Below are 25,338 nucleotides of genomic sequence, written 5' to 3'. Positions count from 1 at the left end.
TGAACTCAGCACCAATCTTTGTGTCACAACACTAGACACAGTCTGCCGGAGGTACAACCATCTTCTTTTCGCTCTGGCTTCTCCCACAAAGCCAATGTTCAGTAGATCAGGCAGCATCTATGAAAATTATTAAACAGTCAATATTTCCAGCTGAAGCTCTTCTTACAGTCTTGGCCCAAAATGTTAACTATTGATTCATTTCCATAGATGCTGCCTGACCTGTTGAGTTCCTCCATCATTTTCCATGTATTGCTCTGGATTTCCAACATCTTGTAGTTCCTCTTGTAGTTATAATGTTGAATCTAATTAACTACTTTATTCTAAGTGGCAAGTGACTTAACCATCTGGTTCGGCCTCCCATATATGACTTTGTCAATGGCCTTTTTGAAATCTGTGTAGATTTTTCCTTCTACCTGTCTCAATGTTTCCTTCTGTAGCATTTCTACTTCCTCAAACCTACCTTCCCACCTATCTTCAAATCCTCTGCAAACTTTACAAAGCTATAAATTCCATCATCCAAATCATTGACATATAACGTAAAAAGAATCAGCCCCAATACAGACTCCTGTGGAATACTGCTAGTCGCCAGCAGCTTTTCCTTCTACCTGTCTCAAAACCTTGTCAAAAACCTTTATAAGATTGATTAGACATAATGTACCACACACAAAGCCATGTTAACCATCTCCAACAGATACATAAAATGTAAAAGAGAGGCGAGAGTAGATATCGGACCTGCTGGAAAACAAAGCTGGAGAGGTAGTAATGTGGGACAGCAAAATTGTGGACAAACTGAATTAGTATATTGCATCAGTCTTCGTTGTGGAAGACTCTAGCAGTATGGTGGAAGTTCCAGGTGTCAGGGGCATGAAGATAGCATAACTAGAGAGAAGGAAACTGAAAGGTTTGAAAGTAGATAAGCCACCTGGACCAGATGGTGTACACCCCAGGGTTCTGAAAGAGATGGCTGAAGAGAATGTGGAAGCATTAGTAATGACCTTTCAAGAATCACTGAGTTCTGGAATAGCTTGGAAAACTGGAAAATTGCAAATATTACTCCATTCTTCAAGAAGGAAGAGAGGCAGAAGAAAGCAAACTATCGGCCAGTTAGTCTGACCTTAGTAGTTGGGAAGATGTTGGAGTTGATTATTAAGGATGAGGTCTCAATACTTGAAGGCACATGATTAAATAGGCCATAGTCAGCATGGCTTCCTCAAGGAAAATTTTTACCTGTAAAAAATTTTTCTGTAATGTTTTTACCAGGACGCTGCCTGGCTTAGAGAGTATGGATTATGATCAGAGATTAAGGGAGCTAGGGCTTTACTCTTTGGAGAGAAGGAGAATGAGAGGAGACATGATAGAGGTGTACAAGATATTAAGAGAAATAGACAGAGTGGACAGCCAGCGCCTCTTCCCCAGGGCACCACTGCTCAGTACAAGAGGATATGGCTTTAAGGTAAGGGGAGGGAAGTTCAAGGGGGATATTAGAGGAAGGTTTTTCACTCAGAGAGTGGTTGGTGCGTGGAATGCACTGCCTGAGTCAGTGGTGGAGGCAGATACACTAGTGAAGTTTAAGAGACTACTAGACAGGTATATGGAGGAATTTAAGGTGGGGGGTTATATGGGAGGCAGGGTTTGAGGGTCGGCACAACATTGTGGGCCGAAGGGCCTGTAATGTGCTGAACTATTCTATGTTCTATGTTCTAAATCTGTTGGAATTCTTTGAAGTAGTAACAAGCATGACAAACAAAGGGTTGATGTTGCATAATTGGATTTTCAGAAGGCTTTTAACAAGGTGCTACACGCTCATAGTATTACAGGAAAGATTCTAGCATGGATAAAGCAAAGGATGATTGGCAGGAAGCATACATGGGAATAAAGGGAGCCTTTCCTGGCTGGCTGCTGGTGACTAGTGGTATTCCACAGGGGTCTGTATTGGGGCTGATTCTTTTTACGTTATATGTCAATGATTTGGATGAAGGAATTGATAGCTTTTTAAAGTTTGCAGAAGATACGAAGATAAGTGGGAGGATGGTACGGTGGGTTTGAGGAAGTAGAAATGCTACAGAAGGAAACATAGAAAACCTACAGCACAATACAGGCACTTTGGCCCACAATGCTGTGCCAAACATGTACTTACTTTAGAAATTACCTAGGGTTACCCATAGCCCTCTATTTTTCTAAGCTCTTTAAAGGATTTAGATTAGGAGAATTCGGAAAGAAATGGCAAATGGAATACAATGTTGGGAAGTGAATGACCATGCACTTTGGTAGAAGAAATGAAAGAGTTAACTAGTTTCTCAATGGAGAGAAAATACAAAAAACTAAGGTGTCAAGAAACTTGTGCAGGATTCTGTAATGGTTAGTTTGCAGGTTGGTTCTGTTGTGAGTAAGGCAAGTGCAATGTTAGCATTCATTTCAAGAGGACTAGAATATAAAAGCAAGGATTTAATGTACAAAGTCTATAAGGAACTAGTGAGGCCTCACTTGGGAGTACTATGAGCAGGTTTGGGCCTCTCATATTAGAAAGGATGTGCTGAATCTGGAGAGGGTTCAAAGGAGGTTCTCAAAAATGATTCCAGGATTGAATGGGTTGTCATATGAAGAGCGTTTGATGGCTCTAGGCCTATATTCACTAGAAATCAGAAGAATAAGGGGTGACCTCATTGAAGCCTCTCAAATGGTGAAAAGGCTTTGATGGAATGGATGTGGAGAGGATTTTTCCCATGCTGGGATGTCTAAGACCAGAGGACACAGTCTCAGGATTGAGGGGCCTCCTTTTCGAACAGGGATGAGGAATTTCTTTAGCCAGAGAGTAGTAAGCCTGTGGAATTCATTGCCACAGACAGCTGCTGAGGCCATTTGAAGCAGAGGTTGATAGATTCTTGACTGGTCAGGGCATGAATGGATATGGGGAGAAGGTAGGAGATTGGGCTGAGAGGAAAATTGGATCAGCCATAATGAAATGGCAGACCAGACACAATGGGATAAATGACCTAGTTCTGCTCCTATGTCTTATGGTTGACCCTAGATAAGTCACATGGTCCAGATGGACAACCCCCTAGGGTTCTGTATGAGGTAAATGAGAAATTCTGGAAGTTTAAGTAATGATCTTACAAGAATCACTCAATTCTAGAATGGATTCAGAGGACTGGAAAATTGGAGATGTCACACCACTCTTCAAGAAGGGAGAGAGGCAGAAGACAGGAAATGATAGGCCAGATTGACTTCAGTAGTTGGGAAGGTGTTGGGGTCCATTACTAATGAAGATGTTTCGGGGTACTTGGGGGCATTTGTAAATAGACCAAAGCATGGTTTCCTTAATGGAAAATCTTGCCTAACAAATCTGTTGGAATTCTTTGAGAAAATAACAAGCAGGGTAGACAAAGGATTGTCAGAAGGTGTTTGAAAAGCAAACACGAGGAAATCTGCAGATGCTGGAAATTCAAGCAACACAAACAGAATGCTGGCAAAACGCAGCAATAAGGAGAAGCACTGTCGACGTTTCGGGCCGAGACCATTTGGGTCTCACTTTTAGTCCTGACAAAGGGTCTCGGCCTGAAATGTCGACAGTGCTTCTCCCTATAGATGCTGCTTGGCTTGCTGCGTTCCACCAGCATTTTGTGTGTGTTGTCAGAAGGTGTTGTTTACTTGGACTTCCAGAAGGCTTTTGACAAGGAGTCGCACATGAGGCTACTAAGCAAAATTAGAACCCATGGTATTACAGGAAAGAAACTAGCACGGAAAAATGATTGGCTGACTTGCACAAAGAAAAGAGTCGGAATAAAAAGAACCTTTTCTGTTGGCTGCCACTGTCTAATGGTGTTCTGCAGGAGTCAATGTTGGGACCCACTTTTTTGTGTTTAATGTCAATCATGTCAGCCATGGGATCCAAGGGGACATTGCATGGGATCCAGAACAGGCTTGCCCACAGAAGGCAAAGAGCGGTGTAGATGGGTCATATTCTGCATGGAGGTCTGTGACCAGTGGGGTCCCTCCAGGATCTGTTCTGGGACCCTTACTCCTTGAGTTTTATAAATGACCTGGATGAGGAAGTGGAGGGATGGATTAATAAGTTTGCTGATGACACAAAGGTTGGAGGTGTTGTGGATAGTGTGGAGGGCTGTCAGAGGTTACAGCAGGACATTGATAGGATGCAAAACTGGGCTGAGAAGTGTCAGATGGAGTTCAACCCAGATAAGTGTGAAGTGGTTCATTTTGGTAGGTCAAATATGATGGCAGAATATAGTATTAATGGTAAGACTCTTGGCAGTGTGGAGGATCAGAGGGATCTTGGGGTCCGAGTCCATAGGACGCTCAAAGCAGCAGCGCAGGTTGACTCTGTGGTTAAGAAGGAATACAGTGTATTGGCCTTCATCAATCATGGAATTGAATTTAGGAGCCAAGAGGTAATGTTGCAGCAATATGACTCAGAGAGACAATGACAGGATGCAGAAGTGGGCTGAGAAGTGGCAGATGGAGTTCAACCCAGAGAAATGTGAGGTGGTACACTTTAGAAGGACAAACTCCAAGGCAGAGTACAAAGTAAATGGCAGGATACTTGGTAGTGTGGAGGAGCAGAGGGATCTGGGGGTACATGTCCACAGATCCCTGAAAGTTGCCTCACAGGTAGATAGGGTAATTAAGAAAGCTTATGGAGTGTTAACTTTCATAAGTCAAGGGATAGAGTTTAAGAGTTGCAGGGTAATGATGCAGCTCTATAAAACTCTGGTTAGGCCACACTTGGAGTACTGTGTCCAGTTCTGATCGCCTCACTATAGGAAGGATGTAGAAGCACTGGAAAGGGTACAGAGGAAATTTACCAAGATGCTGCTTTGTTTAGAGAGTATGGATTATGATCAGAGATTAAGGGAGCTAGGGGTTTACTCTTTGGAGAAAAGGAGGATGAGAGGAGACATGATACAGGTATACAAAATATCAAGAGGAATAGATAAAGTGGACAGCCAGTGCCTCTTCCCCAGAGCACCACTGCTCAGTACCATATAACCATATAACAATCACAGCACGGAAGCAGGCCATCTCGGCCCTTCTAGTCCGTGCCGAACGCTTACTCTCACCTAGTCCCACTGACCTGCGCTTAGCCCATAACCCTCCATTCCTTTCCTGTCTATATACCTATTCAATTTTTTTTTAAATGACAATATCGAACCTGCCTCTACCACTTCTTCTGGAAGTTCGTTCCACACAGCTACCACTCTCTGTGTAAAGAAGTTCCCCCTCGTGTTACCCCAAACCTTTTGCCCCTTAACTCTCAACTCATGTCCTCTTGTATGAATCTCCCATACTCTCAATGGAAAAAGCCTATCCACGTCAACTTTATCTATCCCCCTCATAATTTTAAATACCTCTATCAAATCCCCCTTCGACCTTCTACACTCCAAAGAATAAAGACCTAACTTGTTCAACCTTTCTCTGTAACTTAGGTGCTGAAACCCAGGTAGTAAATCTCCTCTGTACTCTATTTTGTTGACATCTTTTCTATAATTCGGTGAACAGAACTGTACACAATACTCCAAATTTAATCTTACCAATGCCTTGTACAATTTTAACATTACATTCCAACTCCTATACTCAGTGCTCTGATTTATAAAGGCCAACATACCAAAAGCTTTCTTCACCACCCTATCCACATGAGATTCCACCTTCAGGGAACTATGCACCATTATTCCTAGATCACTCTGTTCTGCTACATTCCTCAACGCCCTACCATTTACCATGTATGTCCTATTTTGATTAGTCCTACCAAAATGTAGCACCTCACACTTATCAGCATTAAACTCCATCTGCCATCTTTTAGCCCACTCTTCTAACTGGCCTTAATCTCTCTGCAAGCTTTGAAAACCTACTTCATTATCCACAACGCCACCTATCTTCGTATCATCTGCATACTTACTGATCCAATTTACCACTCCATCATCCAGATCATTAATGTATATAACAAACAACACTGAACCCAGTACAGATTCCTGAGGCACACCACTAGTCACCGACCTCCAACCTGACAAAAAATTATCCACCACTACTCTCTGGCATCTCCCATCCAGCCACCGTTGAATCCATTTTACTACTTCAATATTAATACCTAACGATTGAACCTTCCTAACTAACCTTCCATGTGGAACCTTGTCAAAGGCCTTACTGAAGTTCATGTAGACAACATGCACTGCTTTACCCTCGTCAACTTTCCTAGTAACCTCTTCAAAAAATTCAATAAGATTTGTCAAACATGACCTTCCATGCACAAATCCATGTTGACTGTTCCTAATCAGACCCTGTCTATCCAGATAATTATATATACCATCTCCAAGAATACTTTCCATTAATTTACCCACCACTGATGTCAAACTTACAGGCCGATAATTGCTAGGTTTACTCTTCGAACACTTTCTAAACAATGGAACCACGTAAGCAATACGCCAATCCTCCGGCACCATCCCCATTTCTAACGACATTTGAAATATTTCTGTCAGAGCCCCTGCTATTTACACTAATTTCCCTCAAGGTCCTAGGGAATATGCTGTCAGGACTTGGAGACTTATCCACTTTTATATTCTTTAAAAGCGCCAGTACGTTCTCTTCTTTAATCATCAAAGTTTCCATAACTTCCCTACTTGTTTCTCTTACCTTACACAATTCAATATCCTTCTCCTTAATGAATACCAAAGAAAAGAAATTGTTCAAAATCTCCCCCATCTCTTTTGGCTGTCCACTCTGATTCTCTAAGGGACCAGTTTTATCCCTCACTATCCTTTTGCTATTCATATAACTGTAGAAACCCTTTGGATTTATTTTCACCTTTCTTACCAAAGCAAACTCATATCTTCTTTTAGCTTTTCTAATTTCTTTTTAAGATTCCTAATTTCTTTTAAAGATTCTTTGTACATTCTTTATATTCCTCGAGCACCTCATTTACTCTATGCTGCCTATATTTATTGTAGATCTCTCTCTTTTTCCGAACCAAGTTTCCAATATCCCTTGAAAACCGAGGCATTCTCAAACTTTTAACCTTTCCTTTCAACCTAACAGGAACATAAAGATTCTGTACCCTCAAAATTTCACCTTTAAATGACTTCCATTTCTCTATTACATCCATCCCATAAAACAAACTGTCCCAATCCACTCCTTCTAAATCCTTTCGCATCTCCTCAAAGTTAGCCTTTCTCCAATCAAAAATCTCAACCCTGGGTCCAGACCTATCCTTCTCCATAATTATATTGAAACTAATGGCATTGTGATCACTGGACCCGAAGTGCTCCAACCTACCTCCGTCACCTGACCAATCTCATTCCCTAACAGGAGATCCAACACTGCCCCTTCTCTAGTTGGTACCTCTATGTATTGCTGCAAAGAGCTATCCTGCACATGTTATAAACTTCAAACCATCCAGCCCTTTTACAGAATGGGCTTCCCAGTCTATGTGTGGAAAAGTAACATCTCCCACAATCACAATCTTGTGTTACTACAAATATCTGCTATCTCCTTACAAATTTGCTCCTCCAATTCTCGCTCCCCATTAGGTGGTCTATAATACACCCCTATAAGTGTTACTACACCTTTCCCATTCCTCAATTCCACCCAAATAGCCTCCCTAGACGAGCCCTCTAATCTATCCTGCCAAAGCACCGCTGAAATATTTTCTCTGACAAGCAATGTATCACCTCCCCCTCTTGCCCCTCCGATTCTATCACAACTGAAGCAACGAGAGAACATGGTTTTAAGGTAAGGGGAGGAAAGTTCAAGGGGGATATTAGAGGAAAGTTTTTTACTCAGAGGGTGGTTGGTGTGTGGAATGCACTGCCTGAGTCAGTGGTGGAGGCAGATACACTAGTGAAATTTAAGAGACTACTAGACAGGTATAATGGAGGAATTTAAGGTGGAGAGTTATATGGGAGGCAGGGTTTATGGGTCGGCACAACATTGTGGGCCAAAGAGCCTGTATTGTGCTGTATTGTTCTATGTTCTATGTTCTATACAGGACCCTGGTCAGACCCCACTTGGAATACTGTACTCATTTCTGGTCGCCTCACTACAGGAAGGATGTGGAAGCCATAGAAAGTGTGCAGAGGAGATTTACAAGGATGTTGCCTGGATTGGGGAGCATGCCTTATGAAAACAGGTTGAGTGAACTCAGCCTTTTCTCCTTGGAGCGACGAAGGATGAGAGGTGACCTGATAGAGGTGTATAAGTCCATGAGAGGCATTGATCGTGTGGAAAGTCAGTGGCTTTTTCCCCAGGGCTGAAATGGTTGCCACAAGAAGACACAGGTTTATCTGTGGTGGATCTGTAGAATTTGTTGCCACGGACGGCAATAGAGGTCAAGTCATTGGGTGTATTTAAGGCAGAGATTGATAGGTATCTTATTAGCCAGGGCATCAAAGGTTATGGTGAGAAGGCGGGGGAGTGGACTAAATGGGAGAATAGATCAGCTCATGATAAAATGGTGGAGCAGACTCAATGGGCTGAATGGCCAACTTCTGCTCCTTTGTCTTATGGTTTAAGGTGCTGGGGAGTAGGTACAGAGGAGATGTCAGGGCTAAGTTTTTTTTTAAATGCAGAGAGTGGTGAGTGCATGGAATGGGCTGCCGTCAACTGTGGTGGAGGTGGATACAATAGGGTCTTTTAAGAGACTTTTGGATAGGTACATGGAGTTTAGAAAAATAGAGGGCAATGGGTAAGTCTAGTAATTTCTAAAATAGGGACATGTTCGGCACAACTTTGTGGGCCGAAGGGCCTGTATTGTGCTGTAGGTTTTCTATGCTTCTATGTTTTCTAATCATTTGGATGATGGAATTGGTGGCTCAATGTTCAAGTTTGTGGATTGGTGGAGGGGCAGGTAGTGTTGAGGAAGCATGAAGTCTGCAGACTGACTTAGAAGTATTAGAATAATGGGAAAAGAAGTGGCAGATGGATTACAGTGTAAGGGAAGTCTTACATCAGTACCCCTGCTAACCCCTGGAGGCCAGCACTCCTGCAATACTGCTCTCCAATGTTCACTCCCTGGAAAACAAACTAGATTACCTTGTTCTGCAACTGACCCAGCTGAGATGAGGAACTGCTGCTTGCTTATTCTTACAGAAACGTGGCTCCAAGTCAAGATTCCATGCACCATCAATCTTCAGGCCAGGCCACTCAGGAACTTGTACAAATATTGTTTTCTGACTGTATTGTGCCATGTTGTAACTAAAAGTGCTGTGTTTTGTACCCTGGCTCCAGCAGAACAATGTTTCATTTTGCTGTATACATTGTCTGGTTCCTGGTTTATTCACTATAAGCCTGAACTTGAACTTGACTGGAAATGTATTAACATGCAATTTGGTAGAAGAAATAAAGGCATAGAGTATTTTCTAAATGGGGAGATAATTCAGAAATCAGAGGTGCAAAGGGACTTGGGGTGTACTCATGCAAGATTCCTTAAAAGTTAACTTGTAGGTTCAGTCGGTAGTAAGGAAGACAAATACAATGCTAGCATTCATTTCAAAAGGATTCAAGAGACTGAGACATACAAGGCTCTCCGAACACATTCTAACAATTTTCTACAGGAGCACCCTCAAGACTATCTTGTCAGGCTCATCACTGTGTAGTACAGAAGCTGTAAGGCATCAGACAACAAGGCTCTAAAGATGATAGTAAAAGCCAGCAAGAGGATCTCCAGAGTCTCCCTCACCCCTAATTGTGAAATTTACCAGCAGTGTTGCAGACAATGGGTCCGAATCATTGTTGATGATACCTTCCAGCCAATGCCCATAATCTCTTAGACCCACTACCGTCAGGAAGGAAGTACAGGGGCACCAGGACTAGGACTGCCAAACTGGATAAAAGCTTCTTCATTCAAACTGTGAGAATAATGAATGCCCTGCCACCACTGAGGTCTCATCACTAGGGCAGCAAGTTGTTTACTGTACTGTTTACCTATGTTGTGCACAACGTGCATTTCCAATTATTTTTTATGAACTTATTTATGGTAATACTTCGGTTTATGTGTTGTGTATGGTACATGTTTTGTAGCAGGACCATGATCCAGAGTAACAAGTTTTGTTTGATTGTATGTATCTACAGTCAGATGACCATAAACTTGAACTTGAGAACTACAATATAAAAGCAAGGGTGTAATGCTGAGGCCTATGGCATTTGTCAGACTGCAGTTGGAGAATTGTGAGCAGTTTTGGGCCCCTTATCTAAGAAAGTATGTGCTAGTGTTGGAGAGGGTCCTGAGGAAGTTCATACGATTAAGCCCATGGAAACCTATCGAGTATTGAAAGGCTGAGACAGAGAACTTGTGGAATGGAAGTTTCCCATAGTGGGGCAGTCTGGGACCAGTGGATATAGCCTCAGAATACAAGGACATCCCTTTAGAGCAGAGATGAGGAGGAATTTCTGCCAGAGCATGGTGAATCTATGGAATTCATTGTCACAGATGACTGTGAAGTGCAAGTCATCAGGTATACAATGGTTTCCGGTTATTTGGGCCATTGGTTAATCAAAGCAGCTGTTTATTTGGAACAACTCTTAAAAAACCAAAAACAAAATCTAGAAAATAGCTGGGATTCCCTTTGTTTATTTGGGCTTAAATGCAGCTTAATTGGGGCAGGAGACTGTTGCCGACCTGTTTCTAACTAATGTCAATCATGTGCATATTGTGTGGCTGTTAGACACTACATTGTGCTTAGAGTGAACAGTTTTGAAAGTGTCACTTGTGTGTGTTTGCGTTCAAAAAGCATTGATTTTTGTCACTGATAGTTGGTGAATAATAAGCAGTAAGACAATTCAGTACTGTTTTTTCACTGTGGTTTCAAGCATTTAGACTTGAAGATACCAGAAACAGCTGGGAGTGAAAATGAAACAATTACACAACTTCAACAAACTAGGAACTACTAAGAATTTGAAGGAATCGACAATCATTTTAAATGTTACAATGAAAATGAAAATCTCGAAGATGTAATCATTGAAAACATTGTTTGACGGCTGTCCATTAACAGAACTAGGTGTTTGCACTAATCTTAGACAAAAGAGGTACCGCAGATGCTGGAAATCCAGAGCAGTACACACAATGTGCTGGATGAGCTAACAGGTCACAAGATCACAAGACAAAGGAGCAGAAGTAGGCCATTCAGCCCATTGATACTGCTCTACCATGAGCTAAACTATTCTCCCATCTAGTTCCAATTTCTGGCTTTTTCCCCATATCCCTTGATACCCTGGCTAATTAGATTCCTATCAATCTCCTCCTTAAACACCATCAATGAACAGGCCTCCACAGCTGTGAGTGGCAATGAATTCCATAAATTCCCATCTATGGATGGGAATAAACAGTCGACGTTTCAGGCCGAGCTCCTTCATCTGAACTGACCTGATAAGGGGTCTCTGCCCAAAATGTTGAGTTTATTCCCATCCATAGATGCTGCCTGACCTGCTGAGGTCCTCCAGCGCAATGTGTGTATTGCTTTGCCCTAATGTTTATTTGCAGTCAATCAAATGATTATACCCGTGTACCATGAATGAATTCCTCCATCCATAACTGTAAGAAACTAATACACAGTTTCATAGTACTGTGGTAGTTTTGATAGTGTTCTTACTTGTTCTGTATTTCATTTAAATGCATAACTTGTTACTTCATTAAACGGTAGCTTGTCTTTTTTACTGTATACCTTTTTAACTATTTCTATGAAACTTCGGCAGCTGCTTAACTGGGTCAAAATGTTCCAGTCCCAACATGTCACAATTAACTGGAATCTACTGTATTTAAAATAAAAGCTAATAGGTTCTTAATTAGTCAGGGTGTAGAGCATTATGGGGAGAAGGCAGGAGAACGGGGTTGAGAGAGATAATTAATCAGCCATGATGGAATGGGGGGGGGGGGAAATCAGACTCAATACACCAAATGGCCTAATTCTGTTCCTATGTCTTATGGTCTTTAAGATTCTGAAATCAGCTCCATAAAATGACCTACCTGGTATGGTTTGTCTCGATCTATATTCTCCCAATGCAAAGGAATAGGAATTTCTGCATTTCCACAAATAAAACTTCAAGAGATGTCAGAACAAACAGATATTAAAGTTACCATTCAAAAACATAAATGGAAACAGAATATTTTTATATTTATATACACATTTATCTCTCACATAGACACATATATACATATCTCATACACAGTTTCCTTAATCTATTTAGATGCAATATTTTAAAGTCATTTGTATGTAGATTTATGCTACCCACAGTTAAAATTTACTTTTGTTTATATTTTTATTAAAAGGTTCCCTCAATTAACAGGCTCTCACAGCTCAATTACAGAAGGCTAACAATCCAAGACAACTCTAGAGTACAATATTTTGTGACCTATTGACAATAGTGCTGTTCTTCAGCTCTGGTAAGGTCTCAGATACTTTCTATGATCAAACTAATTTCAAATTAAACTACCAAGACTCCATGGGTCTCATGCATTTTAATCTTCTACAAAGATGGACCTTAGACATTGCCTTCTTAAAACTCATGTAGACAACATTACTGCTCTATCTTCATCAATCATCACCATCACTGCCTTGTAATACATGACCTGCCCTGCACAAAATCATGGCTGACTGTCCCTAATCAGGTCATAGTTTCCAAATGCTAGTAATTTCTATCCCTAAAAATGCACTCCAAGAGCATCCTTACTGCTTATGTAAGGCTTACCAGCCTATAATTTCCTGTATTATCCTTAATGAACAAAGGAACAACACAGGCTACTCTACAGTCCTCTAAAACCTTGTCTGTTCCTCGTGATGTTACAAAGACCTTTGTCAAGGCCCAGCAATTTCTTCCCTTATCTCTTTCAGTGGCCTGTGATATTTCCCTGGTACTTAATGCACCTTAATTTTTTTTCAAGAGACATTGCACCATCTCTTGCTTGATTTCAAAATGCCCAAGCATAAGAATATGCACCACTCAGCTCATCTATCTTCCATGTTCTTCTGTTTGGTGAATACTGATGCAATGTATTAGCTTAGTCCCTTGTCCACATCGTCCAACATAATTTTTCTGTTTTATCCTTGAAGGCACAGTCTTCCAGTATCACACTCATAGCTAACAAAGGTACGAACAGTACAAATATTTCTGCCGGAGCTCTAACAATCACTTTTGTGACTTCCCACAATGTCCTAAAGTACACCTGATCAGACCCCAGGGATTTATACAGTTTAAGACTGCCAACAGCAAGTCCTCTTTTGTCATGCGGGTATGACAGGGACCTGGGGAATGTTGTTGAATAGACACAAAGTGGTACACTTGTTCTCTGAATAAGGAAACACAGACAGGGTGATGAGGAAAGTGATTGACATGCTTGCCCTCAATTGGCCAAGGCATTCAGTATGAGGATTTGAATGTCATGTTACAGTTGTAACAATACTTTAACTAAGCTACACTTGAAGTATCTGCAGTTCCATTTGCCACACTACGGGAAAGATAAGATGAAGTGCCAGAGAGTGAAAGAGAGGAGGCTTAAAGTAGATCTGAGGAGTTAATACTTTCATGCAGATAAATTGGTCAGTGGAATTGATCTGAGCCCTGATGAAGAGTCTTGGCCTGAAATGTCGATTGTTTATTCTTTTCCATAGATGCTGTCGATCTACTGAGTTCCTCCAGCATTTGGTGTGTGTTGCTTAGATTTCTAGCATCTACAGATTTTCTCATGTTTGTGGAATAAACTGCCAGGGGAAATGGCAATTCTGTCTTATGCAGCTTTTCAAGGTAGTTACCAGGAAAGCTGATGAAGGAAAGACTGTGGACATTATCTATTTGGACTTTAGCAAGATCTTGGACAACGTCCCGCATGGAGGTTGGTCAAAAAGGTTCAGTCGCTTTTGCATTCAAGATGAGGTAGTAAATTGGACTCAACATTGGCTTCACAGGAAAAGCCAGAGATTGGTAGTAGATGGTTGCCTCTTTGACTGAAGACCTATGGCAAGTGGAGTACCGCAGGGATTGGTGCCGGGTCTGTTGCTGTTTGTTACCTATATCAATCAACTGGATGAAAATGTGGTTCACTAGATCTGCAAATTTATGGATGATACCAAGATTCGGGGTGTAGCAAACAGTGAGAAAAGCTTGCTGTGGGATCTAGACCAGATAGAAAAATGGACTAAAAAAAATGCAGGTAAGTGAGGAGTATTGCACTTCCGGAGGACAAACTGGGGGAGGACCAAAGGGATCCCACCGCCTCACTTTCTGCTTTCCTCAGCGATCACACACTACACAACTCCTTTGTACATTCATCCCCACTGATCTCCCTCCTGGCACTTATCCTTGCAAGTGGAACAAGTGCTACATCTGCCCCTACTCCTCCTCCCTTACTACCATACAAGGCCCTAAACAGTCCTTCCAGGTGAGGCGACACTTCACCTGAGAGTCTGTTGGGGCCATGTACTGTGTCCAGTGCTTCTGGTATGCCTCCTGTATATCAGTGAGACCCGACATAGATTGGGAGACCACTTCGCTAACCACCTACACTCTACCCACCAGAAAAAGTGGGATCTCCAGTGGCCACCCATTTTAATTCCATTTCCCATTCCCATGCCTATGTCTATCCATGGCATCCTCCACTGTCGTGATGAGACCATACTTAGGCTGGACGAACAACACCTTATATTCCGTTTAGGTAGCCTCCAACCCAATGGCATGAACATCCATTTCTCGAACTTTCTGTAATGCCCTCCACCGCCCCCCCTTCACCATTTCCCATGCCGTTTTTCCTCTCTCACCTATCCCCTTGCCCACCCATCGACTCCCTCTGCTCCCTCCCTCCTTTTCTTTCTTCCATGGCCTTCGTCTCTTTCACCCATCAAATTCCAAGCTCTTTACTTCATCCCTCCCCCTCCAGGTTTCACCTATCACCTTGTGTTTTCTCTCTCCTAACACCAACTTTTAAATCTACTCCTTAGCTTTTTTTTTCCCTCCAGTCCTGCCACAAAGGGTTTCAGCTGCCTGGCCTGCATTTGCTGCATTTGTTTGTTGCTTGGATTTCCATCATCCAAATGACTGACAAATAGAATGAAAAGTAGTCTTCCATGCGGACACCACTAGTCACCTGTAGACTTTGTCAAAATATTTTCTATTTTGAGGCCAGTTCATTGGCTATATTTAAGAGGGAGTTAGATATGGCCCTTGTGGCTAAAGGATCAGGGGGTATGGAGAGAAAGCAGGTACAGGGTTCTGAGTTGGATGATCAGCCATGATCATACTGAATGGCGGTGCAGGCTCGAAGGGCCAAATGGCCTACTCCTGCACCTATTTTCTATGTTTCTATGTCACTCTTAGCCTCTTGCCAGTCAGGCAATATCCATGCTGGTATCTTTCCTGCAATACCACGGGCTCTTATCTTGACTCTCCTTTTCTATTCTGCTTGTTATTTTGTCATAAAATTCCAACAGATTTGTCAGGCAAGATTTCCCCTTAAGGAAACCATGCTGACTTAGACCATAGACTTTGGCCTATTTTATTATGTGCATCAAGTACTCCAAAAGCTCATCCTTAATAATGGACAACTACCCAACCTCTGAAGTCAGGTTAATTGGCCTGTAATTTCCTTTCTACAGCCTCCCTTTCTTAAAGAGTGGGGTGACATTTGCAATTTTCTAGTCTTCAGGAACCATTCCAAAATCTAGTGATTCTTGAAGGATCAATGCCTCCATAATCTCTTCACACAAAAGCCTCGAGTGTAGTCCATCTGGTCCAGGTGACTTATCTACGTTCGGACCCAAGCACCTTCTCCTTACTAATAGCAACTATACTCACTTCTTCCCCTTGACACTCAAATTTCTGGCATACTGCTAGTGTCCTCCACAGTGAAGACCGAAGCAAAATACTTATTCAGTTCATCTGCCATTTCTCTATCCCCCATTGCTACCTTGCCGGCATCATTTTCCAGGAGCCTGATATCCACTCTCATCTCTATTTTACTTTTTATATAACTGCAAAAAGCTTATCTTCTATTATATTATTGGCTAACTTACCTTGATATTCATTATTTCTCTCCTTCTGGTTTTTTAGTTGTCTTTTGTTGGTTTTAAAAGCTTCCCTATCCTCTAAATTCCCACTAATTTTAGCCATATTACATGCCCTTTATTTTGCTTTTTGCTGCCTTCAACTTCCTTTGTTAGCTATGGTTGCATCATCCCTCCTTTAGAATACTTCATCTTTGAGATGCCTCTATCCTGCAGCTTCCACACAGCAGAACAGAGAGTTCAAAAGAAGCAAGGGTAGTCAGGGCATCTGTGTGCCATGATTCCCAAGAAGACATTAAATAGTGCATAATTAGGCATTTAGCACAGGCTGATAAAAAGCTAGATTTAAGTGGAGCAGCCATTGTGGGAGTGGGCCAGTTTAGGCTTTGCATCAGGCAAGGAGAGACTAGATTTTTTTCATTTAAATATTTTTTGTCTTTCTTTCTCTTTGTACAGTTAGAGCAGGGGGAATGCCAGACAGGATACTGGAATGCTCATCTTGCAGGATGTGGGAAGGCAAGGAGACCCCCAGTGTCCCTGACGACTACACCTGCAAGAAGTGCATCCAGCTACAGGTTTTTGAGACTGTGTTAAGGAAATTAAGCTGGAACGCGATGAACTCTGGTTCATTCAGAGGCTGAGGGGTTGATCAACAGGACATACAACGTGTAGTGGTACCCAAAAGTGTAGGACACAGGATGACTGTCAGGAGGGGCAAAGGAGACAGACAGGTAGAGCAGAGTACCCCTGTGGCCATTCCTATCAACAACAGGTATATCACTTTGGATAGTGTTGGTGGGGGGGTGGGGGGGAATGGCCGAGCAGAGGAAAGTCACAGCTGTCAGATCTCTGGCACTGAGTCTGGTTTTGTGGCTCAGAGAAAAGGGGAGAAGAGGCAAGCTGCAGTGATAGGAAATTCAATGGTTAGGGGAACAGGCAAAAGGTTCTCTGGACAAGAATGAGAACCCCAGAGGGTATGTAGCCTCTCAAGCGTCAGGATCAGGAACATCTCAGATCAGAGTCCACAGCACACTTAAGTGAGAGGATGAATAGCCAGAAACCTTGGACTACATCAGTATCAATGGTATGGGTAGGAGGGATGACACGGTCCTGCAAATGTAAGTGCTAAGTTGAAGGATAGGACCTCTAAAGTTGTGATCTCAGGATTGATTGCTACCTGTACCACTTACCGGTGAGGCCAGAAATAGGAAAATTATACAGGTAAAGTCGTGGCTAAGGAGATGATGCAAGAGGAAGGGCTTCAGATATTTGAATCATTGAGCTCTCTTCCAGGAAAGGTGGGACCTGCACAGTATGGGAAGGTTTGCTAGTGCTGCACGGGGGGGGGGGGGGGGGGGGGGGGGGGGGTATAAACTTGATTTGCAGGGTGATGGGAACCAGAGTGCCAGAGTAGATATTGTAGTGCTTTTGAGGAAAGATTTTGTTAAGCCTCCATATAAAGTCAAGAATTGAAAGATTGAACATGGTGGGATTCATGTTCTGAGTTGTGTAGATTTCAATGTAAGGAGTAGGAAAACCAGAAGAGCTTAGGACATGGATCAGCATGTGGAATTATGATATTGTAGCCATTAGTGAGATTTGGTTGCAAGAGGGGTAAGACTGGCAGCTCAGCGCTCCAGGTTCCATTGTTTAAGATGTGATAGAGCAGGTTGTATTAAAGGGGGAGGGGAAGCATACCTAATCAGGGAAAATGTCACGGCAGTGCTCAGACAGGATAGACTATAGAGCTCGTCTTCTGTGGCTATATGGGTAGAACTGAGGAAGAAGAAAGGGATGGCCACATTGATGGATTATATAATCAAAAGGAGGAGGAAAGAATGTGGAAAATCTAGTTAAGAAGAAAAGCTTACAAAGGTTCAAGAAACTAGGTACTGATAGAGTTCTAGAAAATTATAAGGTTTCCAGGAAGGAACTTAAGAATGAAACTAGGAAAGCTAGAAAGGTGCCTTGAGAAGGCCTTGGTGAGTAGGATTAAGGAAAACCCCAAGACATTCTACAAGTATGTGAAGAGCAAGAGTATAAGCCATGTGAGAATAGGACCAATCAGGTGCTATAGTGGCAACATGTGCATGGAGTCAGAGGAGGTAGCGGAGGTACTTAATGAATAATTTACTTGGGTATTCACCAGGGGAAAGGACATTGGCAATCGTGGGAATGACTTATAACAAATTGAAATGCTTGACTACATAGATGTTAAGAAAGAGGATGTGCTGGAGCTTTTGGAAAGCATTAAGTTAGGTAAGTCACCAGGACTGGACCCAGGAAGAGGATGTACTACCCTACCGCATAGCCCTCCATTTTGCTAAGCTCAATGTACCTATCCAGGAGTCTCTTAAAAGATCCTATCGTATCCACCTCCACAACCATTGCCGGCAGCCCATTCAACGCACTCACCACTCTCTGTAAAATACTTACCACTGACATCTCCTCTGTACCTACTTCCAAGCACCTTAAAACTGTGCCCTCTCGTGTTAACTATTTCAGCCCTGGGAAAAACCTCTAACTATCCACACAATCAATGCCTCTCATTATCTTGTACACCTCTATCAGGTCACCTCTCATCCTCTACCATTCCAAGGAAAAAAGGCCGAGCTCACTCAACCTATTCTCATAAGGCATGCACCCCAATCTAGGCAACATCCTTTTAAATCTCCTCTGCACCCTTTCTATAGTTTCTACATCCTTCCAATAAGGAGGTGAGCAAAACTGAGCACAGTACTCCAAGTGGGGTCTGGCCAGGGTCCTACATAGCTGTAACATTACCTGTCAGCTCCTAAACTCAATCCTACAGCTGATGAAGGCCAATGCACCATATGCCTTCTTAACCAGAGTCAACCTATGCAGCAGCTTTGAGTGTCCTATGGACTCGGACCCCAAGATCCCTCTGATCCTCCAGACTGCCGAGAGTCTTACCAATAATACTATATTCTACCATCATATTTGACCTACCACAATGAACCATCTCACACTTATCTGCCACTTCTCAGCCCAGTTTTGCATCCCTCTGTAACCTCCGACAGCCCTCTACACTATCCATAACACCCCAACCTTTGTGTCATCAGCAAATTTACTAACCCATCCCTTCACTTCCTCATCCAGGTCATTTATAAAAATCATGAAGACAAGGGGTCCCAGAACAGATCCCTGGGGCACACCACTGGTCACCGACCTCCATAAATATTATGACCCATCTACAACTGCTCTTTGCCTTCTCTGAGCAAGCCAATTCTGGATCCACAAAGCAAGGTCCCCTTGGATCCCAGGCCTTACTTTCTCAATAAGCCTTGCATGGGGTACTTTATCAAATGCCTTCTTGAAATCCATATACATTACATCTACTGCTCTACCTTCAATGTGTTCAGTCACATCCTTAAAAAAATTCAATCAGGCTCGTAAGGCACGACTTGCCTTTGACAAAGCCATGCTGACTATTAGTAATCTTATTATGCCTCTCCAAATGTTCATAAATCCTGCCTCTCAGGATCTTTTTCATCAACTTACCAACCACTGAAGTAGGACTCACTGGTCTATAATTTCCTGGGCTACCTCTACTCCCTTTCTTGAATAAGGGAACAACATCTGCAACCCTCCAATCCTCCGGAACCTCTCCCGTCCCCATTGATGATGCAAAGATCATTACCAGAGGCTCAGCAATCTCCTCCCTCACCTCCCACAGTAGCCTGGGGTACATCTCATCCGGTCCCAGAGACTTATCCAACTGATGCTTTCCAAAAGCTCCAGCACATCCTCTTTCTTGATGTCTATATGCTCAAGCTTTTCAATCTGCTGTAAGTCATCGCTACAATTGCCAAGATCCTTTTCCATAGTCAATACTGAAGCAAAGTATTCATTAAGTACCTCTCCTAACTCCTCCAGTTCCATACACACTTTTCCACTGTCACACTTGATTGGTCCTATTCTTTTACAACTTATCCTCTTGCTCTTCACATACTTGTAGAATGCCTTGGGGTTTTCCTTAATCCTGCTCGCCAAGGCCTTCTCATGGCCCCTTCTAATGCCAATAGTTTTAATGTAGTTATGGAGAAGAATAGTTCTGGTGCTCTGGTTGAGATTCTAAATTGGAAAATGGCTAAATTTGATGGTATTAGAAAGGGTCTGGCAAGTGTGGATTGGGATAGGTTGTTTTCTGGCATAGGTGCACTTGGCAAGTGAGAAGCCTTTAAAATTGAAATTTCAGGGAGAGGGGGGAGAGGAGGAGGAGGAGGAGGAGGAGGAGGAGGATGAGGATGAGGATGAGGATGAGGATGATGAGGATGATGAGGATGATGAGGATGATGATGATGAGGATGAGGATGAGGATGAGGATGAGGATGAGGATGAGGATGAGGAGGATGAGGAGGATGAGGAGGATGAGGAGGATGAGGAGGAGGAGGAGGAGGAGGAGGAGGAGGAGGATGAGGAGGATGAGGAGGAGGATGAGGAGGAGGAGGATGAGGAGGAGGATGAGGAGGAGGAGGATGAGGAGGAGGATGAGGAGGAGGAGAAGGAGGAGAAGAAGAAGAAGAAGAAGGAAGTGCATAGCAGGTATACGCAGGAAGGAGGAAATGAGGTACTTGAGAACTTGAAGAACACTTAAGAAGGAAATCAGGAGGGCTAAAAAAAAGGCAAGAAATTGCTCTAGCAGACCAGGTGATGGAGAATCCCAAGGACCTCAAAATTGATCCCCTGGAAGATCAGAGTGGTCATCTATGCATGGAGCTAAAAGGGATGGGGGAGATCTTAAGTTGATTTTTAACATCTATATTTACTTGGGACTTGGGACATAGAGCTCATAGAAGTGAAAGCAGCAATGATGTCAAGGACCCTATACAGATTACAGAAGAGGTGGTGTTGCTGTCTTAAGGCAATTTAGGTAGGATAAATCCCCAGGGACTGACAAGGTTTTCCTTTGGACCCTGTGGGAGGCGAGTAGAGAAAGTGAAGGGCCCCTAGCAGAGGTATTTAAAATGTTCTTAGCCACAGGTGAGGTACCGGAGGATTGGAGGATAGCTAATGTTGTTGTATTGTTTTACAAAGGTTCTAAGAATAAGCTAGGAAATTATTGGTAGGTGAGCCTGACATCAGTAATGGGCAAGTTATTGGAAGGTATTCTAAAGGACTGGATATATGAACATTTGGATAGACAGGGACTGATTAAGGATAATCAACATGGCTTTGAGTGTAGTAGGTCATGTCTAACCAATCTTAAAGAGGTTTTACAAGGAAGTTACCAGGAAAGTTGATGAAGGCTAGGCAGTGGATGTTGTTTACATGGACTTTAGAAAGGCCTTTAACAATGTCCCACGTGGGAACTTGTTCAAGAAGGTTCAGCAGCTTGAAATTCGGGTTGAAGTAGTAAACTGGATTAGACATTGATTTCGTGAGAGAAGCTAGAGTGGTAGTGGATGATTGCCTCTCCGATTGGAGGTCTGTGACAAGTGGTGTGCATACAAGGATCGGTACTGGGCCCATTGTTGTTTGTCATCTATATCTAAGGTCTGGATGACGCTGTAGTAAACTGGATCAGCATATTGGTGGGTGAGGAAAAATATCAAAGCTTGCAGCAGGATCTGGACACATCTTCATGGTATGCTCAGTGCTCTGTCCAATGAAGGCAAGCATCCTGTACGGCTTCTTTACCACCTTATGCACTTGTCTTACCACTTTCATGGAACCATAGACTTGCACCCAATGATTCATGTATATATAAGTGGTTGCAAGGATCCTGTTACTTATTGTATACTTTTCCCTTACAGTTAACATTCCAAAATGCAACACATGATTTGTCCAGATTAAACTCCATCTGCCATTTCTCTGCTCATATGTCCAACAAACCGACATCCTGCTGCACACTTGGACAACTACATCAACTGTCCACAATTCCATCGATGTTTGTGTCATCTGAAAACCTACTTTTGAGCACCATCTACAAATGTGGCAGATAGAATATAGTGCTGGATAGTATACAATAAAGCACTTTGGTAAAAAGAACAATAGTGCAAACTATTATCTAAATGGGAAGAAGGTTCAAACATCAGAGGTGCAGAGAGACTTAGGAATCCTCGTGCAAGACTCCCAGAAGGTTAATTTACAGGTTGAGTTTGTGGTAAAGAAGGCAAATGCAATGTTGGCATTTGGGGAATAGAATATAACAACATTTGGAGAACTGTCAACAGTTTGGGGCCCAATATCTCAGAAAGGATGCATTGCTATTGGAGAGAGTCCAAAGGAAGTTCACAAGGATGATTCTGGGAATGAAGGGATTAACATATGAGGAGCGTTTGCCAGATTTGGGCCTGTACTCGTTGGTGTATCCAGAACTAGAGGGCACAGCCTCAAAATTGAGGGGGTGACCTTTTAGAACAGAGGTAAAGAGGAATTTTTTTAGCCAGAGAGTAGTGCATCTGTGGAATGCTCTGCCACAGACTGCAGTGGAGGCCAAGTCCGTGGGTATATTTAAGGCAAAAGCTGATCATTTCCTGATTAGTCTGAGTATCAAAGGATATGCTGAGAAGGCATGTGTATGGGGTTGTGTGGGATTCATGATCAGCCATGATGGAATAACAGAGCAGACTTGATGGGCTGAAAAGCCTAATTCTGCCTTATGGTCTTATGATCTACATTTTCCTACAAATTGTTTACATATCTCACAGCAATGATCTTTGCAGAACACACCCACTCAGAATAACATTTCTCAACCATGATCTCTCTTTATTAGCCAAGCCAATCATGAATCCAATCCAGTGAGTCTCCTTGAATCCCATGTATCTTAGTCTATATTACCATTTCTTTTACATTATTGTTCCACTTTATTCTCCACAAAATGCATCACCTCCTAAGAGTGATCAACACTACAGCACAGAACAGGCCCTTTGGCCTATCTATTCTGTGCCAACCTATTAATCTGCCTAGTCTCATAGATCGGCACCTGGACCATGCATAGCTCTCCAAACCCCTCCCATGCATGTTCCTATCCAAATTTTTCTTAAATGTTGAAATTGAACCCACAACTACAACTTCTGCTGGCAGCTCGTTCCACAATATCATGACCCTGAGTGAAGAAATTCCCCCTCAGGATCCCCTCAAATATTTCATCTTTTACCATTAACCCACAACCTCTAGCTGCAGTCTCACCCAACCCCAGTGGAAAAAGCCTGCTTGAATTTACCCTATCTATACCTCTCATAATTTTGTTTATCCCTATCAAATCTCCTCTCAATCTTCTACTTCCCTAAAATTGCTTACAGGATAAAAGAAGAATTTAATACATGGTATGAACAGCACTTTCCATGCCCAGTGGGAAAAATCAATAGGGTTTTACCAAAAAGTGCTGCACTTTCTCTTTACTCATTGATTTAATGTAATCTGTAATGTGCAGTCAATTTTCATAATGAAGCATTACTGAATCATACCTGAAAGCAGTGACAGAGAAGTCTGCACGTTTCACAGGCCTCTCCTTTCCAGTTGCTGTGTTTGTTTGTTTCATTTCTGCAACACATACATTTCTTTATTCATATCAGCAATTTGCTAACCCAATTCCAGATTAGAAAATGACAATACAGGTGTAACAATACAGAAACACAGAAAACCTACAGCACAATACAGGCCCTTCAGCCCACAAAGCTATGCTGAACATGTCCTTACCATAAACATTACCTAGGGTTACCCATAGCCCTCTATTTTTCTAAGCTCCATGTACCTATCCAGGAGTCTCCTAAAAGACCCTATCGTATCCACCACATGCAAACTCATATAAAATCTTTAAGTAAAATGGAGAAAATTCACTTTTTATAATGGAGAATCCTTCATCTAGACCGGGGGTTCCCAAGCGTTTTTATGCCATTATGGACTTAACTACCATTAACTGAGAGGTCCATAGATTCCAGGCTGGGAACCTGGAACAGGGCTAAGAATAACTGATCATCCCATTCAAATGAGGAATTGAAAGCCTGGGTTAGCATGTTTCCAGATGACTTGAAAGATGGTGGTGTTATGGATAGTATAGAAGATTGTCATAGGTTACAGCAGGCCATTGGCAGGTTGCAGTGCTGGCTGAGAAGTGGCAGATGGAGTTCAATCCAGAAAAGTGTGAAGTGATTCACTTGGAAGGTCAAACCTGAAGGCAGAATACAGGGTTAATGGCAGGATTCTTAGCATTGCAAAGGGAAGTCCACAATTGGAATGCACGTTGATAGATACCTCAAAGTTGCCATGCAGGTTGATAGGGCTATTAAGAAGGCATATAGTTTGTTGAGTCTTGAAGAAAGACCTCTGCCTGCAATTTCGACTGTTTATTCATTTTCAAAGGTGTTGCCTTTCATAGGTGAGTTCTTCCAGCATTTCGTGTGAAATTGCTCTCAATTTCTAGTATCTGCAGAATCTCTTGTGTATAGTGTGTTGACTTTCATTAGAAGGCGGAATTGAGTTAAAGTACTGCTTAATAACGTTACAGTTTAATAAAACCATACTTGGAGTATTGTGTTCAGTTCTCTCACCTCATTATAGAAAAGATGTAAACACTTCAGAAAAGGTGCAGAGGCGACTTACTAGGATGCTTCCTGGATTGCACAGCATGTCTTATAGAACATTTCCTCATAAATGACAGAATCACATAGTGCAATAAAGCTGAATGAACTCAGCCGGTCGGGCAGCATCCGTTGAAAGAAGTACCTACGCTCCGTCCACCACAACAGACAGGATCTCCCAGTTGCCACTCACTTCAACTCTCCTTCACATTCCCATTCAGATATGTCCATACATGGCCTCCTCTACTGCCATGATGAGGCCAAACTTCGGTTGGAGGACCAACATCTCATATACCGTCTGGGTAGTCTCCAGCCCCTTGGTATGAACATCGAATTCTCCAACTTCCGGTAATTCCCTCCCTCTGCCTTCCCCCATCCCACCTTCACTCTGTCTCCTCTTCTAGCTGCCTATCACCTCTCTCATGACTCTGCCTTCTACTACTACCCATAGTGCTTTCCCCTTAGATTCCCTCTTCACCTCTCCTGCCTATCCCCTCCCTGCTTCCCCTCCCCCACCCCTTGATCTTTCCTCTGATTGGTTTTCCACCCTCCCCCCACCTCCTTTATAGGGCCCCTGCCCCCTCCTTCTTTAGTCCTGATGAAGGGTCTCGACCCGAAACGTTGACTGCTTCTTTCAACAGATGCTGCCCGACCTGCTGAGTTCATCCAGCTTTTTTGTACGTCTTGATTTGACCATAGCATCTGCAGTGTACTTTGTGTTTACATAGTGCAATGAAGGCAAAACAAGATTGTTTTTATGGATTGTTTTTAGATTGTTCAGCAATCTAATGATAAAGAGG

General features: G+C 42.6%; 1 protein-coding gene across 8 annotated transcripts in view; it reads right to left on the bottom strand.

The window, feature by feature from the left end:
• LOC140735011 (protein mono-ADP-ribosyltransferase PARP11-like) overlaps window positions 1–25,338 on the bottom strand; it is a 232,557-nt gene that overhangs the window by 53,163 nt on the left and 154,056 nt on the right. For 7 of the 8 annotated variants that reach the window (XM_073059824.1, XM_073059823.1, XM_073059826.1 and 4 more), the window contains 2 exons: window positions 23,426–23,501; window positions 11,966–12,038 (listed from right to left, as the gene is read on the bottom strand). In XM_073059824.1, coding sequence (XP_072915925.1) covers window positions 11,966–12,038; window positions 23,426–23,501 — 149 coding nt within the window. The remainder of the gene's footprint in view (window positions 1–11,965; window positions 12,039–23,425; window positions 23,502–25,338) is intronic. The other variant, XM_073059831.1, reaches the window with a different exon arrangement.

This window comes from Hemitrygon akajei, chromosome 10 (assembly GCF_048418815.1).
Source record: "Hemitrygon akajei chromosome 10, sHemAka1.3, whole genome shotgun sequence".
NCBI classification, from domain to species: domain Eukaryota; kingdom Metazoa; phylum Chordata; class Chondrichthyes; order Myliobatiformes; family Dasyatidae; genus Hemitrygon; species Hemitrygon akajei.
Note: the sequence above shows the minus strand (reverse complement) of the source record. Positions and strands in the feature narration are given on the sequence as shown.